Below are 15,280 nucleotides of genomic sequence, written 5' to 3' on the forward strand. Positions count from 1 at the left end.
AGAGACTATTACCTAAATAATAAACGATGAACAACAATAATCAATTTCTATGTATTTTTTCGTTTCTGGCTTTTTCTTCTTTGATACACGTTAGTACGCTTCATAGGATTTCCCGACATTTTTGTAGCTGGCGTGGTTTATGTGTAGTAAAAAAGAAAATAACGATTTCTAGGAAGCAAAGACGGGCGATACGGAGAAGAGGCTTAATTATTTACGCCAGAAATTGGACGTTGAGCTGGGTACATTCAAGTTGACCGACGCTTACGAGACTGCGATTCGATATCCCTTCAGACCTGGGGCGGCCAAAGCTGTGATCGCAGTGATTGCCAACCCTTGTGAGAAGAGTCCTTTCCCTATTTCGGTAAGTAAGGCTTTCTATGACAGTAAATCCTAGTTTAATACGTTCGCTACACACATATAGTTGATGATAGATAATCCATCATAAAATTGATCAGAAATTGAAAAATAATCCTCAATTATGATCATTAATCATTAGACTGTCTGCGAATAATTATGTAAATTTAAATTTCCTAATAATTAGATCGCGAATTTTTATGCGCTTATAAAAAATATGGAAGTACAATATTATACAAAAGGTACATAATATGGCATGGTACAAGTGTATTGCTTCCTATGGTACTTTTTAAATAAAACAAAGTTTCTACTTTTTTAATTATATTCTCGAAGATATGTATTTGCATAAATATCTGCTAATAATCGTCAAGAAAAACGTACTTCGACTGTAGAATTTGATCGATTTGTGGAATTAAATAATATTTAAACCATGTTTTCTCTTTCAGTTGCAACATCTCAGGCTTTTGCTCGGTCACAAGATATATCGTGATTTGGGGCTTACCTACTACCATGTGTCGTATCCCGAAGAGCTGCTCGTCTCGGGCAAACCTCTAAAGAATATTGTCGGATACGACCAAGACAGCGTGTACACGTTTGCTGACAGCAAGAAGAAGCCTCTTACCGGAAACACCGACATGAAGAGCAATCTCTCACCGGCGATCAACGACGTCTGTGCTGACTTCGCGGTATCCGTAAGTGTTCAACAAGTGATCCTCATCTATTATTACGTAGCTCGTGAGCGTTTCAAAGGACAGAAACACGTAGGAAGTTGAGTGAATCGAACATTTACCTGATATCATATTATAGTCTGGTGGTGCTGCGTTCAGTTCTAACAACTTCTTGGACGCCAAGCCGAATCAGAAGAAGCAATTCATCCAAGTAGCGGCAAGGAGGGTCGTCGATGGACTCATTAATTTAGAACTCCAGAAAGATTGCTCATGTAACTACCAGTATGGTATGGTCGGCCGCCCTCAGTGCAAGATCATAGGCCGCAAGGAAGTTCCGGTGAGGAAAGCGATTTTATAGAGTTCTATAAATAGAAAAACAGAGGTTATTATTAACGTCAGTGTTTGGCTTTGCTTCGACCTTTTAATTTTTACGTATCAACTTCGTTTTTCAACATTTTTAGTAAATGCCGTGCGAGTTTTATATATTTTGCCTTCAGAGCAACGATAGATCGAAATATACTACAAGTTAATATTTAATTTTTGCAAAATGTTATATCGTATCCATGCACCTTTAGTCTGGTAAAGTAATCTACGTCATTCGTATTGATCGAGTCATTTCTTAGTCGACGAAATGTATCACGTAATCATTTTCGCTTAAATTTAATTGTTTCCCAATTTTCGTATTTGTATTTCAGAGACACGCCAAGGGAGGAGCGAAGGCAGGTTAAGGCGAGGCCTTCGCACAGACTATTATTGCTAATTAATTTAGGTGTATTGTGTTTGTTACTTTGTTATAATACAACAGACGTATTTTCTATATTTCTAAACGAATGAACATCGTTAAGCGCTTGCCAGTGACAGGGAAGGTCACAATTATTACGTAATTCTTGTCGAGAACTGAGATTTCATCTTCCCTGCGTCGAAATCCGCTTCGACGAAAATTCGTCGGACGCCAATTGTCCCTTTCTTTTTTCTTCTATTTTTATATTTCTTCGCAATTATCGTGTATATGTATGTATATGTAGACGTTAAATATTTGTTCAACTTGTATCAGTCGTGACTTAGAGAATAAGTTTCTTACCCTGAGTAAACGCAGGTATTAATAGACACAGGTATAAGGAACAGAATAATTATACGAAGAATAACGCACGATATACTCTCATCCATGTAATGCATGGGATATCGATTCGATTCACAGTACAATTTGTACGGCTTACCTTTATTAAATTAAGATACTGATGCTGTACGACTCGAGGCTAATCTGAATTCGATACCGACCACCGTATTCCGTTTATCCGATACGAATGAAAACGATTTTACGTGCTAGATGATACTGTGGCTTATGGAGAAATATACATACAGTGTTCTTATATGTATTATGATCGACATTTATTAACCTCTGTTCATCAAAGTCTGCATTCCTGAGCCAACGTGCAAATAAAATTACTGTGGAAATAATATTGATTATTATTTAATAAACAATCATTATTAAGCTATTATGTATTAATTTCGAAGGGAAGTTCGTTTATGTATTGTATAATTTATTATCTATAAAGTCAAAATTTATATGTACAATATCGGCATAAATTACTAATTAAGATAATCAGGGTTATTTAAATACATATATTACGAAAGTTTTAGTCGAGACCAAATTGATTGTTTTTGTGATTAAAATACTGCCAATGTGAAAAATCGAAAGCTAAATTCGCTAAAAACGAATTGGCCGAAAGCAACGATTTCGAAACAAAGAAAACCGGTCCTGCTGATAGATAATCACGAGGAATCTGAGATAAAAACCTAAGATTGGTCGTGTTCCATCTTCTTGAAAAATTATAAGGCACAAAATTGTAATAAAAAATTTCAAAATATATCATTATATTTAGAAGCATCGTGCATTTAAGGGTTAATTTCAATGATCTTCTAATAAAAGATATCAAAATATTCTATTATATTTGCAAAACGCAACGACCAGTGGCTACGACTCTTTTTTTGCCATATTTACGTGATATAAGAGCTGTTTTAAATATCGCCCCTTCGCGGTGACGTTAATGCTACGCTAATGCTACGTCGCGATTACGTTAGTGAAATGTGCAGACACACTATTTAAGTTTGTCGCGTAGTATGTATCTATGTTTGAAATCAAAATTCCTTGTCGGGTTAATGAGGGAGGTTCATCAGATAACCGAGCCACCGACGAACCGGTGTACTTATTTTTAAAATGTTTGCCTTAATCATTTGTAAATTGCTGTTTTATGGTCAGCGATGAGAAAATTTTGAAAATTTATAAGGCAACCGCCGATAACGTGTTTCAGCCAGCAGAAAATAAACTAGCCATGATCGATCATTAAAATCACTAATCCTCCTTTTTTACACTTCTTAACGATGTTTTACACTAGATCTATTTATTCTTCGTACAGATGATTCTATCTTATTGAGGGTACTCACGCTATTAGTTCACGAGGTTTCTTCTTTGTAAGTGGTAGATTTACGAAGATAATGAAAAAGGGTACAATTTTAGTACCTTTTATCAAGATATTAAAAATTATTGAATTTATATTTTTTATTACAAATTACATATGCCGATGATCCAAAGAAAAGATATTTTTCAATTTGCAATGGTCGTCGCGAAATAGCAAGACACACTGAAGCTTTCTAAATTATGAAATTTACTTTTCATGTCGAATAAAATGTAGATGACAATTGAATTATTTTTAATTTAGTACGCGATCTATTCGTTTTATAAATTTGAATTATTTCAAATCTAATTTTGACTAAATCGATCGTAGAGAAATCGTACATGAGAGAATATTACTTAACGACGAAGTAATCCAGAAATAACCATAGAAGTCGAAGAAAAGGACCAACTGCCAATTATTCGATCCTTTTCATCATCGTTAAAAAGAGAATCAACTTTTACTACATAGAGGCTTCTAGATGAAGCAAAGGAACAGAGATACGTATCGTATAATCTGCAACGGACAGATCTACTTCACTGACCTACTTGGCTGATGTGAGACTATTTAACCCTTTGACGACCACTTCTGTAACTCGCGCTGGCCGTCTCTTCTATATACAATGCCGACATTATGGATCTGCGAAACTATTTCTACGTCCATGCAGCTACGGACTGTAATTTTGCACCGCGTAATTTTATGGCTGATACGCTGTTCGTGAAACTCGTTTGTACTAACTTTTCACATCACACATAAGTACTTATAGAGGATTGGTTGAGTATACATAATATAAAATAACGAAAGCGAGAAATTGCTATCACAACCCGTCAAATATATCTGGAATAACTTAAATAAATAAATAAATAAAAGTACAATCTATCGAAAGACGCTCGTTTACTGTATTCACAACGATAGTGTATGTTCGCTCGCGGAGAACCCGACTCGTAGATATTGATCGCTAATTCGTGTCACTCGGTATATACTAACTCGCCTCCAATCGCGTCCCTTTATTTATACTGGTCGGGGGCAGTCGAAAAATTTGAATTTGTCTAGAATCGATGGTTGCCCATAACGTTGACTTTGTTTTGGCTATTGATATGTTTCGAGCGTCAAAGTTGTGTCCGACGCTAAGATTCCTAATTGATGCACCTTGATATGTTACCAACAAAACCGCGACCTCAAGATACCCACAGTCAAAGAAGAAATAGCAAAATATAGCGACAGATATAGCAAAAGAGTCAACAAACACCGAAACCCTCTAATCACTGGACTACTTGATACGACGGACCAGATCCGCAGGCTGAAGAGACACTAAACGATAGATTCAACTAGTTATTTAAATTAAGTAACATTTACTTATTACAATACTTACGTACAAATTATACTTATCTATAACAAGTATTAACTTATAATAAATAATTAGCCATGTTACTGCGCCACGCCAGAAAAATTACTGAAAATTCTCAACGCGAGAATTGATTGTAATTTTAATAAATATTAAAAAAAAAAAAAGGTTGTGTCCGTGTTCCGAGGCACAACAATAACAATATGAATCGTTCTCGATCCGCTTCATCCTATGACTCATGTGCTGCTACATACTTACGTATAAACTCTAGGTTTCATATTTTTGTTATAACTTTTTAACGAAGTATTTATTCGCGCCGAACAATTATAAGATAGAGATACGGATGAACGATCGAAAGACTCGATAATCGACGTATAAACATGCAACATGTAAAAGAATTGTTTCTCTCTAATACCTTGACGAAATAATTCCATCGATGACTACGACATAAAATTTTCTTCCTTCGAGTCCGTTGTTGCGTTCGCAATTAACTCCGCCCGCAGCAAGTGTCTTCGACGATTTCTCAGCCGCGTCTGAGTTACGTAAATTGAAATTTGCCTTTTAGAGCTACTTCTTCTATTTACGATGCGCCGCGCGTGCCATATCGAGTTCCAGTGGAGAGTGAAAAAAATATTGCGAAGAAACTCATTCACTACCACTGAAACTGGGATAAGATGATATGTAGGCAGTTTTTCATGTTTCGCAACAAAAGGTTGTGTCCGGACAAACGCTTAGGGAAACAATGGAACGGAAAGTAAAGTTATAAGGGAAATGTTCGAACAGCGAAGTGGAAGAATGATGGGAATGAAAATGATGTAATCGTGTTCGTGGTGGACGAAATTGCGAGTGGGATTGACTTCGGTTCAATAGTTAAATCATGTCATAAATTTCGAAAAAAATTATATGAAATTTATTCATAACCATTGAAATTAGATGATATATAGATAAGTTTCATGAATCGAAATGATGTACATTCGGCTGTGTTCGTTTTAATCGAAGCTATAAATAAAATTGACTTAGATTCGACAATTAAATTACGTCACAAATTTCGAAAAAGGTTAAACGAAATTTATGCACAACCACTGAGGAACTAGAATAAGTCAACATGTATATAAATAGAACCATGGTGACAGAATAACATAAATTACTACGTGTGCACATCCGAACGTGTTTATTCAACTCGGAACTGTGAATGAAATAAGCTTCAATATCATGATTAAATCATACTACAGATTTTAAAAAGAAAAACTTGTAAACTCGTTTACAAACACTGAAAATGAGATAAACTGATATAGGACCGAAAAGCAAGAACAACATGAATTAGAATGATATGTAGTGTGTATTCGTGGAAACTGAATGGCAACTGTATTCGTATTAGCAGAAAATGTAGATCCGAAAAGATCGCAAGAGACTTTGCAAGAGATTTATGAACGCTGGAAATTATAGTTCTTATAATAATAGACCGTATGTTGACAATTTTTCATGTTACATGATAAGCTACCTGCGCGTGTTTGAAAAACAAACTACTGGAAATCACTTTATGACCGCTAAGGTAAATTTGAAATATTCTCCTAAGCCTTTACATTCATTGTCATCCGTTAATTTATTTGACTTCGAGTAATTTTAAACACTTGAATAATATAAACCTATTAAAACATTTTTTAGGTTTCATGTTTCTAGTAAAATTAAGATTCCTTTGATAGTTGCTCGATTTCAAAGGAGCAACAGTTGATGTAATATTACTTCTATAGACATGGTCTCGATGGTGTACAATAATTTCATCACATTGTATGTGATATATATGGGTGATGCAATATTGTTTCTACATACAAGTTTGTAATTCATGATATTGAAATTTTCTAAACCAAATTTTCTGAATTTTATGTTTAGTCGTATCTCATGCACATGCTGTTCCTATTTGTAATTATAATTAATATCATAATATATGTGTAATTACTTCCCTTGGCGTCATTTTCCATTAAATATCCACTTGAAGAAAAGTTATTTTAATGCAGAAAATTCGGATTCAAGGAACTGGACTAAATTCAACGAAACTGAAAGAAAACAATGAAATAGGAGGTAAAATTACAAGGAAGGAGATAATAAAAGAAGGAATTAAAGAGCAACGATGTGAATTAAAATGGCATATATACCGTATGTAATGTGAATTTTGATCGAAACCACGCGTGAAATTGGTGTGGATCGAAATATTAAAGAACGCCAAGAATTTCGAGAAAATGGGTTTATAATTTATAAATTAAAATACCATATACAAAGCTTCAAGTCTTCGCTACGGAATGAAAAATTGGTAAAAGACAAAATAACAACGGTATAAACAAAAAGAAATTCGAGTAATAACAGTGGAAATAACTAGCTACAAAAGTATGCATCATTCAGCGAAATAGACGTGAACAATGACGAGTGAACCACAAATTAATCTTGTCGATTTCATATAGAATAAAGCTCATTTCTTATTTGAGAAAATCCATATCGATGTTACGTAATAGTCTCACCAATTTAACGAGAAAGAAATTCCTTACGGTATTGTGAAAGGCAGTCTCGTCATTGCACGTCCTCAATCCTATATTCTCTGCTTGGATTTTAACAAAAAAAAAGGAAAAGAAAGAACGAAGATTTACAACATCAGATCGATCTGCGAATAATCATGTAAAATAACGGAGGCGCAGGTTTTCTTTCTTAATGAACATCCTTTTATTTCTGTCTTGTTGCTTTCATGACAAGAAACGAAAGAAACTATGGAATTATCGTTGTACGAAAACAAGGATCGACGTTTTTCGGCTACCATCTGAACACGATATGTTCGAAATATTGTACAGCGAACGAACAATGCGAAACTTTAAGGTTTCGTAACTTTAACAACGGGAAGAATCGACGAAAAAACCTTAGAGATCTGCACGCACCTCTCCAAACGCAAAAATCAGTCGATTACGCTCCGACTGGACGTAAAAAATAATAATTTAACGATACGCTGCTCGAAGATAAAGTGCATCTACTAATATTTAAATAATTTTTATTGAATATCATAGGTAATATGAATTAGCAAAGATCATACCCCACAGCGGCGTTTCATTTTAAATAAAGAACAATGACTGTTCAGAAACACTGATCATATATACCTGCACGTTCCGTGTGACCTTCATTCTCTTTCTCTTCCACGCCAGCATGATAACACTCTCTCGTTCTCTCTTCAAATTCTACATTTGTCAATTTCTCTATATCTCTCGTCCTTTCTCAGAACTCATTCTTTCTTCTCTCATACATTCTATCGCTTTTTCTTTTCTTTGACAATTCACTCATTCACTCTGGCAACATCGTCTAATTAACACTTTAAATGGTACTTAGAGAGCTCGCGCATTTGTGTACCTAACACATAGTCACACGCAATTTGTATCCACACATGTACATATACACGGTGCCCATATGTACATGAACCACAGCTGCATCTGCATTTCGCACGCGTCTGCACCTAGAAGTTACATTTATTATTACATGATTGTACCTAACAAGCATGAACTTTCCACGATCGAATTGTCACCCAAATTCGGCTTACAATTATAAATATATATATATTTATATCTATATTTATATTTATAGATATACAGAATGTTTTAGGGTTTAACGGTTGAACTTTAATCAAACACAAAATATTATATAAACTAGGTCGTTTAAAGCTTTGTTAAAATGTAATTTAAGGTATTAACAGCTAATGGTTATATCGATCGTAAATTTATTCTTATGTTGTATCATATTTAGTAATCGTAAGTCCATTACTGTTCCCTTCATATATCGTATGAAAATTGCAGGAAAAATATATAAGTACAATATTCTTGATTTTCTGATTCTCATATTATTTAATGGCTAAAAGAGTGTACTTTGATATAACATAGTTAAAAGCAGGAACAAACTGTTCAATTCAAATATACTGACCTTCCACTGACCAATAAGTGATAAATGCATGAAGTTTTACGGAAAATCCAACATCTAAAATATGGATATTTTTTATATAAATATTTTTATAGAGAACCCAGGAACCGAGAGGTTGACCAGATATTGGATTTTAAAATCGCACTCATATGAAAAACAACAGGTGTAATATATCGTATCATTCTTCTATGACCTACATTTATCGTAATTTTTTAATAAAACCTTAAATGACCTATATTTATATAACATTTTTTGCTTACTGATATCATAAGATACGTCGACACAGTTGTTAAACCCTGAGATATTCTGCATAAGTATCCTGGAAATCAAGGGGTCCTCTACGTTCGTTAAGCTGCGCTTAAATAAACCAGTACGTACAATAGTATTCTTCTTCGTCGTATCAGTAAATTTGTACCCGCAAGAACGAAGTTTCATTTCATCGACGCGCAGCGCGCTTAATCTTCGCCGCGATATGAACCACAAGAAGTACGTCTTCGTGTATCACAGAAGCCTCGGCAGGCGTCCTACCAATATCGATCGTTTCAACGAATCAATCGTTGACCTCAAATAATTTCGTATATCGTGAATACTCGCGACGCGAGACCTGCACGAAGTGTCCACCTTTTAGGCGCCCTTTTACAAAGTAATTAAAAACTAACACCTCGTGCAGCGGACGGGCCCCATTCGCGTTCGCCGAAGTATAAAATACTTCTAGGATTTGAACTTCTTTAGCGGAGAAAAAGGCCCTGAGATTGGTGTCGAAGATTGGAATGAAATTTGGACGAATCGCCTTAGAATATTCCATTTTAATACGTATTTTGCACGACTGTGTAGGATGCTTGAATAATTTTCCAATTACAGCGTCTCCTTGAGCATTCGAAGACTTACTGACCTAACATCGCGGTATCCGAATATTGTATTAACATATTATTATATGTTATTAGTATTAATAGTGTTAATCGAGGAGCTCATAACAAAATGATCTGTGTAAAAATTTTTTACTTTTTAAACACGCTATAATAATCAAATTTACCATCGAACGAAAATTTACCGATACTTAAGATTATATGGTATAACAAATATATCGTTTAGAAGAATTGAAACGTATTAAATGCAACAAAAAAGTGCTCAAGTATCTTGTCATTCTGAAGAGAGACAAACACGAACAAGGATCATCTTTTATACGAGCCTTCGATTCGTAATGTTCTCGTCTAACGAGATCAAGTGCCTCGAAGTGCCAGGTACACAAATTAATAATTCTAAACGTCTACAACTATATTTCTCAGAAGCGTCCTATACGGTCGCAGACAACAGCAATATTTAATCAAAATATCCAACCTTTAAATTCATCTAATTTCATTTGAACCCTCGCGAGACCAACCAAGAGATATTTCTTTTGCTAGTCTAACTTCTGAGAAAACAAACTCGGCAGTACATGAAGAGTACACCTAGTGATTCCATTTCGTTCGTCGAAACGAACGACCCGGTTAAGGGTGGTTATAGTTGCCATACAGTCCTTTTATCTCGTAGAAATCTTAAATAAATCTTGGTAAGGCAGTGCCAGCTCGGTGGTACATGTACGGAGGAGGAGGCGGGCCAGTGTAGTGCCTCTGATGGGGATGAGGAAGCGATGATCTGTGGGAACCCATCGTTCCATTCGATGGCGAAACGTGCTGCAGAAGATGAGAAGCTCCATCCCCTAGGTCCAGCTCCAATTCTTGCTCCTCGATCAGCTGCAATGCTCCGAAGGAGGCTGTCGCCATCGCCACATCTGGCATCACACCCGATAGTTGTCCATCGCTACACGAATTGTTCTCTTGTTGCTGAGAGATGGAAAGATAGAGATTGATTTTACAGATGTGTAATTTTTCCATTTGAGAGGAATTTGAAATTTCGAATTTTTATTTAATTTAATTTAATTTAATTTAATTTAATTTAATTTAATTTAACAATAGAACTACCGAAATATTTAATGGTATTGTTAATGTAATCGAAATGGCGGAACGTCGACTCGTGATTTTTTATAGAACTTGAGATTTTTTTAAGTTGAATTTTTTTTAGAATTGAAGCTATCAAAGTGGTCGAAATACTCGATTTTTCATCAAATTTATCATGATAATTTGAAATTTTAATTTAACATTAGAATTATTGAGATAGTCAAAATAGGCAATGTAAGATTTTTCATATACTTCAGAATTTATTAAATCGTTTTCTTTAGAGAAAGAAGCGATAAAAATGATCGATGAATTCTCATAGCATGATCCTTTTACTTTGTTTTACAACTAGATAGCGAATATTTATGCAATTTCTTAGTTTTATGAGTGAAACTAAAAGTTGCATCCTACATAGACATTTATCCCACCTACTAAATATCACGAGCGTTTTATATGTACCGATATTTTATATATCTCTATATATTATGGGCATTCTAACATTTTTCAATTTCCCATAAATGCATAAACATACACAATGTAACGAAGTACATATAACTATTGTTATTCCTGACTAATAGTATCTGCTTACCTCCGCAAGACGTCTACAGCTTTCACCCTCGGTGACAATGGCTGGAAGCTCGTGTCTGTGGCTACAAGAAGAGGCTGGCCGCGGGAATGTCATGTTTCTTCCGTAGCACAATGGTGGAATTGTTCTTGCGTTGATCCCCATGCCAGGCGAATCCATGTCTTCGATATCAGTCAGCCTCTCGTTTTGCTCCTTCGCATTATATGCGGCTGTATTCTGGAAACAAGGCATGACAAAACTACAAAACTCCTATAATAAACGTGACACCTAATCGAGAGCTATTTAGCACCTTGTTACGAGTTACTTCATTGTTAGCACATTGCGTACGGTCATGTTTCGTGTTTGACAGATCGAACGTTGAGGCCGGAAATTTCAATGAGTTGAACGCAATGCACGTCATACCACACAATTGTAGTCGCATATCTTTACTACTGTGTCGTTATTATAGTTATATATAGTTTTAAATTATAGCTATGCGGTAGAATTGAAACTAGTAGCGAACCATCGAGAACGTGTCCCTCTAACAAGAGAACAAGTGGAAAGTTGCCTGAGGACCAAAAGTGTGTTTAATTTGTAAACCGTAGCAGCGAGGCTTAACAAACTTCCTAACTAGAACCTTGAACGTAGGAAAGCTTACACCTAGTGACATTCATTAACTACCGAAATCCAAGGTATTTAGGCGCGCGGGTTTGCCCAAAATCCCGTGACTTAAAAGCTTCCCTAAAGTCTGACGTCAAACGACGAGTACAAAGTTATTAGATCACTTAGTAAGTTTTGCCCTTTTTATTTCATTAAGAATTTTAAATTACAGCAAATCATCAGGAGTTCGATCATCGATAATATCTTCTCTTGTCAGCCACTTATGAACAAATTTTTTACTTATTATAATACGCTTCAAGCATCATTTTGAATCGGTAAAATAAATTGAAAAAGTGTCTTTGTTGCTGATCGTAACGAGGAATTAAATAAATGTTTTGGCAAAATTTAATTTGAAATGAAATTTATCTCACTTTAATCACTCGAAACGATTTAATAACGTGAGTCAGTATATCATAACGGCGAGCGTGTTAACGATCATCCCCCGTGCTCCTCGCTCAGAGTGTAATCCGCGCTTCCTCTAACGCGTATCATTCGAATTTAATCCTTATCGAAGTTAGAGGATGGGGATACCATCAATGAACGTCGAAAAGAAGGAGAATAGGGGTCAAAGTCAAACGGTAACGAAGCTTGGCTCAGTTGTCACGACATCGCTGTACCAGCCGGCCGCATTCAGCCGTTTCTGTAATTACCTGTCAACTCTTTCGACGCTGCAACAGGTATTTCACTTGTTCGTAAATAAAGGACAAACCCTTCTCTGTCAGTGATAACGTTTTGATAAGGAAAGATTCAGGCCGTTTCACTCAGTGTAATTTGGTTTAGCTACGTCAACGAGAAATTTAGAAACTGGGTCGAGCTTCGAGCTGTTACGTATCCCAGCAACCAAAAATATTTCTTTGTTTTCTTTTTTGCTAGAGTTTTGTGATATCTGTAGAATGTTTGGTGAGTTTAGTTGAGTGTCTAAGATTTGTTAACAATTGTTTGGACTTGCACGATTTGGGCTTAGACTTTAAGAATTGTTTGGGTTTCGAAGATTTGGTGCAAGATTGCTGACAATCGTTGTTTTGATTTCTAAGATTTTATGCAAGTTTCTAGCTTTTTGCGATTAGTATTTCGATTAATTACAAGAAAAGGCAGTTATAATTTATCACGGTTGAAGTCTGATGACTAATTATTATAATTGCAATAAAAAGATCGTTTAATCACAATGTTATGGAACGCATATACGCCTAACAAGATACAATGACACAGCAATAAGTTGTTAATACTATAGACGATTAAAGATTATTTGGATTTCGAAAATTTCGTTTAAGATCTTAGAAATTTTTTCAAACATTTGACACAAGGTTCTAAAGATTGTTAGGGTTCCTAAGATTTTGATGATAAGATTGTCTTCCTACGCAACTCGCAAGTCTTATTTATTTTTTTGTATTTTAGTTGATGTGCAGAATCGAGATTCGACGAGAATTCTAAATTCATCATCGTCCAACAACATTATATCGTAACGTACACTCTTCACATTTTTCCGTGAGTATAAAATACCTATATAGAAACAAGATGATAATATAATAAATAATTATACGTGTAATTGTCAAATTTTAAGATTTATTAAACTGAATCATCTCACAAAAACTTCCAAGTTTGAATGTCACGATTTCAATGTTTAATAGTTCTTCAAAGCTTCAAATTTCCAAGATTTCTAGAACACCGAAGATTGCCATGCCAAAAGTCTAAACTCTAAAGCTTCCAAAGTTCCGCTTGATAGATTAAACGATCGATGCAACGCGATCACCGATCGCTCGTGCAGTCAGTTGTCTGACCGCGATTGCGTAATTGCAAAACTGACTGACAAGAAGACTTGCTGACTTGCCTATGTAAGTGATCGATTGGAAAACTACTGGAGTTATATCAGGAACATTGCTGCTTTTTCGTGTGCGATAAAACGATGTCACCTTGTCGGAATTTGTGAGACCTCGTTGCTTTAATAAATTTACATGCGATGCACGCTGGTTAAGCATATTTTAAATGTGCATAATGTTTCCTGCTTAATATTTGCAACTTCTCAAGATTGATTTTTTGTTAAAATACTAAATGTTATTAGGATATTATTATTTGAATGTCTTTGAAAATTACTTTTATTCTTCAAATGCGAACAATTTTATTTTATTTTATTTTATGAACATAAATATTCATCATATTCTTTGTTCTTTATTTATTATTGAATTGCGAGCGTTCTAGGCCTCGTTTCACTAGAATTCATTATAGTCACACACAATTGTGATTTTATATAAGTATACAATATACATATAAGTATACGGATATACTATGTATACAGATGAACTGTTTTTAAATGAAAAATACAATTTGAATTTATATAAATAATAGTATTCGATATTATTAATATTACTATAGTAAATATATAGTACTATCACTTTATGTTAGCATACTCAGTGTATCTGGCAAATTATTCATAGATTTTATTATTACAAGTCTTGCGATAATATTTATTTAATTTAGTAAAAGTCTTACATTGAAAATAATGTCTTGATTCTTCCTTTGGGAAGCTTTTCTACATTTTCTAACAATAATTCGTATTAACTAATAACATCATTAAATAATGATATTGCAACGAATAACACTACCACCTCATTTCACATACACATATGTACATATTTAAATAACAGATTATCTTTACTTTACTACAATTTTTCTACTAAATTTCAAAGTGAGAAATTATTCAAATGAATAATTCAATGATTCACAGCGTATAGTATAACATTTACTTCTTCATTTCTTTATTTTTATTTTTTCAAAATGATACATAAATAATAAACTGTGCATACTTTATTATAACACTTCGGTGAAATTTATTCCTAATAGAAAATTTGATTAGCGGATATTTCCTCCAAAAATTTGTTTAAATTGTAAAGGACCAATATAGATGGTACACAATCTTCGCTTCGTTAAAGTATCCTTGAAGACAATGAGTTGACCCGAAGAGTTAAGGAAACTCAAGAACGAATCTAATTAAACCGTATAATGTTTTCGTCTCATTTAGATATAGTCTGAAAGTCGTAAAAAGTCGTCAAATGTTAAGAGACAAGTAAATAATATAATGTTTCTCTTCTTCGTTAAGAGCTCCTTAAAAACTATGAAACTACCCCAAATGTCAAGGTAATCGGTAAAACTGTCTCGTATAAACAGAGTAACATGATCAATTGTCACCAGGTTTCCAAGTTTAAATTAGATATTATTAAGATTAATTATCATCCGACCGATGTAACGAAAGTGAGAAATAAATAAATAAAACAAAATAATAAACAGATAGATAGAAAAATAAATCAAAAGAGAAAAGTAAATTGTCAACAAATTGCGAATGATGAATAAAAGTAATAATA

At 34.4% G+C, this 15,280-nt stretch overlaps 3 protein-coding genes and 2 long non-coding RNA genes across 14 annotated transcripts in view; 3 read left to right on the forward strand and 2 right to left on the reverse strand.

Moving 5' to 3' along the window:
- Positions 1-7,941, forward strand: part of LOC100747495 (apolipophorins) — a 52,398-nt gene extending 44,457 nt beyond the window's left edge. For 2 of the 3 annotated variants that reach the window (XM_024369641.2, XM_003491736.4), the window contains 4 exons: positions 173-361; positions 801-1,046; positions 1,162-1,359; positions 1,718-2,470. In XM_024369641.2, the coding sequence (XP_024225409.1) occupies positions 173-361; positions 801-1,046; positions 1,162-1,359; positions 1,718-1,750 (666 nt within the window). In that variant the 3' untranslated portion in view covers positions 1,751-2,470. Of the gene's footprint in view, positions 1-172; positions 362-800; positions 1,047-1,161; positions 1,360-1,717; positions 2,471-7,727 lie in introns of those variants that run through there. The other variant, XM_033322370.1, reaches the window with a different exon arrangement.
- LOC117152052 lies at positions 1,164-5,706 on the reverse strand. The gene is made up of 2 exons (XR_004462279.1): positions 5,236-5,706; positions 1,164-1,384 (listed from the first exon to the last, which is right to left on the reverse strand). It is a non-coding gene; the product is annotated as an uncharacterized LOC117152052 (long non-coding RNA).
- On the forward strand, positions 5,949-7,435 carry LOC117152051. 2 transcript variants are annotated; one of them, XR_004462277.1, is made up of 2 exons: positions 5,949-6,284; positions 6,852-7,435. It is a non-coding gene; the product is annotated as an uncharacterized LOC117152051 (long non-coding RNA). The 2 variants fall into 2 exon arrangements; XR_004462278.1 differs by having other exon boundaries at positions 6,063-6,284; positions 6,836-7,435.
- A 902-nt stretch (positions 7,942-8,843) lies between the features above and the next one.
- The window catches only part of LOC100747695 (BTB/POZ domain-containing protein 7), a 29,252-nt gene continuing 22,815 nt past the window's right edge, over positions 8,844-15,280 (reverse strand). For 4 of the 6 annotated variants that reach the window (XM_012389060.3, XM_024369644.2, XM_012389061.3 and 1 more), the window contains 2 exons: positions 11,289-11,501; positions 10,301-10,588 (listed from right to left, as the gene is read on the reverse strand). In XM_012389060.3, the coding sequence (XP_012244483.1) occupies positions 10,301-10,588; positions 11,289-11,501 (501 nt within the window). Of the gene's footprint in view, positions 10,589-11,288; positions 11,502-15,280 lie in introns of all 6 variants that reach the window. The other 2 variants (XM_033322372.1, XM_024369643.2) reach the window with 1 other exon arrangement.
- Positions 12,447-15,280, forward strand: part of LOC100747939 (GTP-binding protein 2) — a 29,921-nt gene continuing 27,087 nt past the window's right edge. The window contains exons 1-2 of one of the 2 annotated variants that reach the window (XM_024369647.2): positions 12,447-12,601; positions 13,320-13,408. The gene's annotated coding sequence lies outside the window, so the exon portion shown is untranslated. Of the gene's footprint in view, positions 12,602-12,630; positions 12,825-13,319; positions 13,409-15,280 lie in introns of those variants that run through there. The other variant, XM_024369648.2, reaches the window with a different exon arrangement.

Source organism: Bombus impatiens, unplaced genomic scaffold (assembly GCF_000188095.3).
Source record: "Bombus impatiens unplaced genomic scaffold, BIMP_2.2 scf_0633, whole genome shotgun sequence".
NCBI classification, from domain to species: Eukaryota; Metazoa; Arthropoda; class Insecta; order Hymenoptera; family Apidae; genus Bombus; species Bombus impatiens.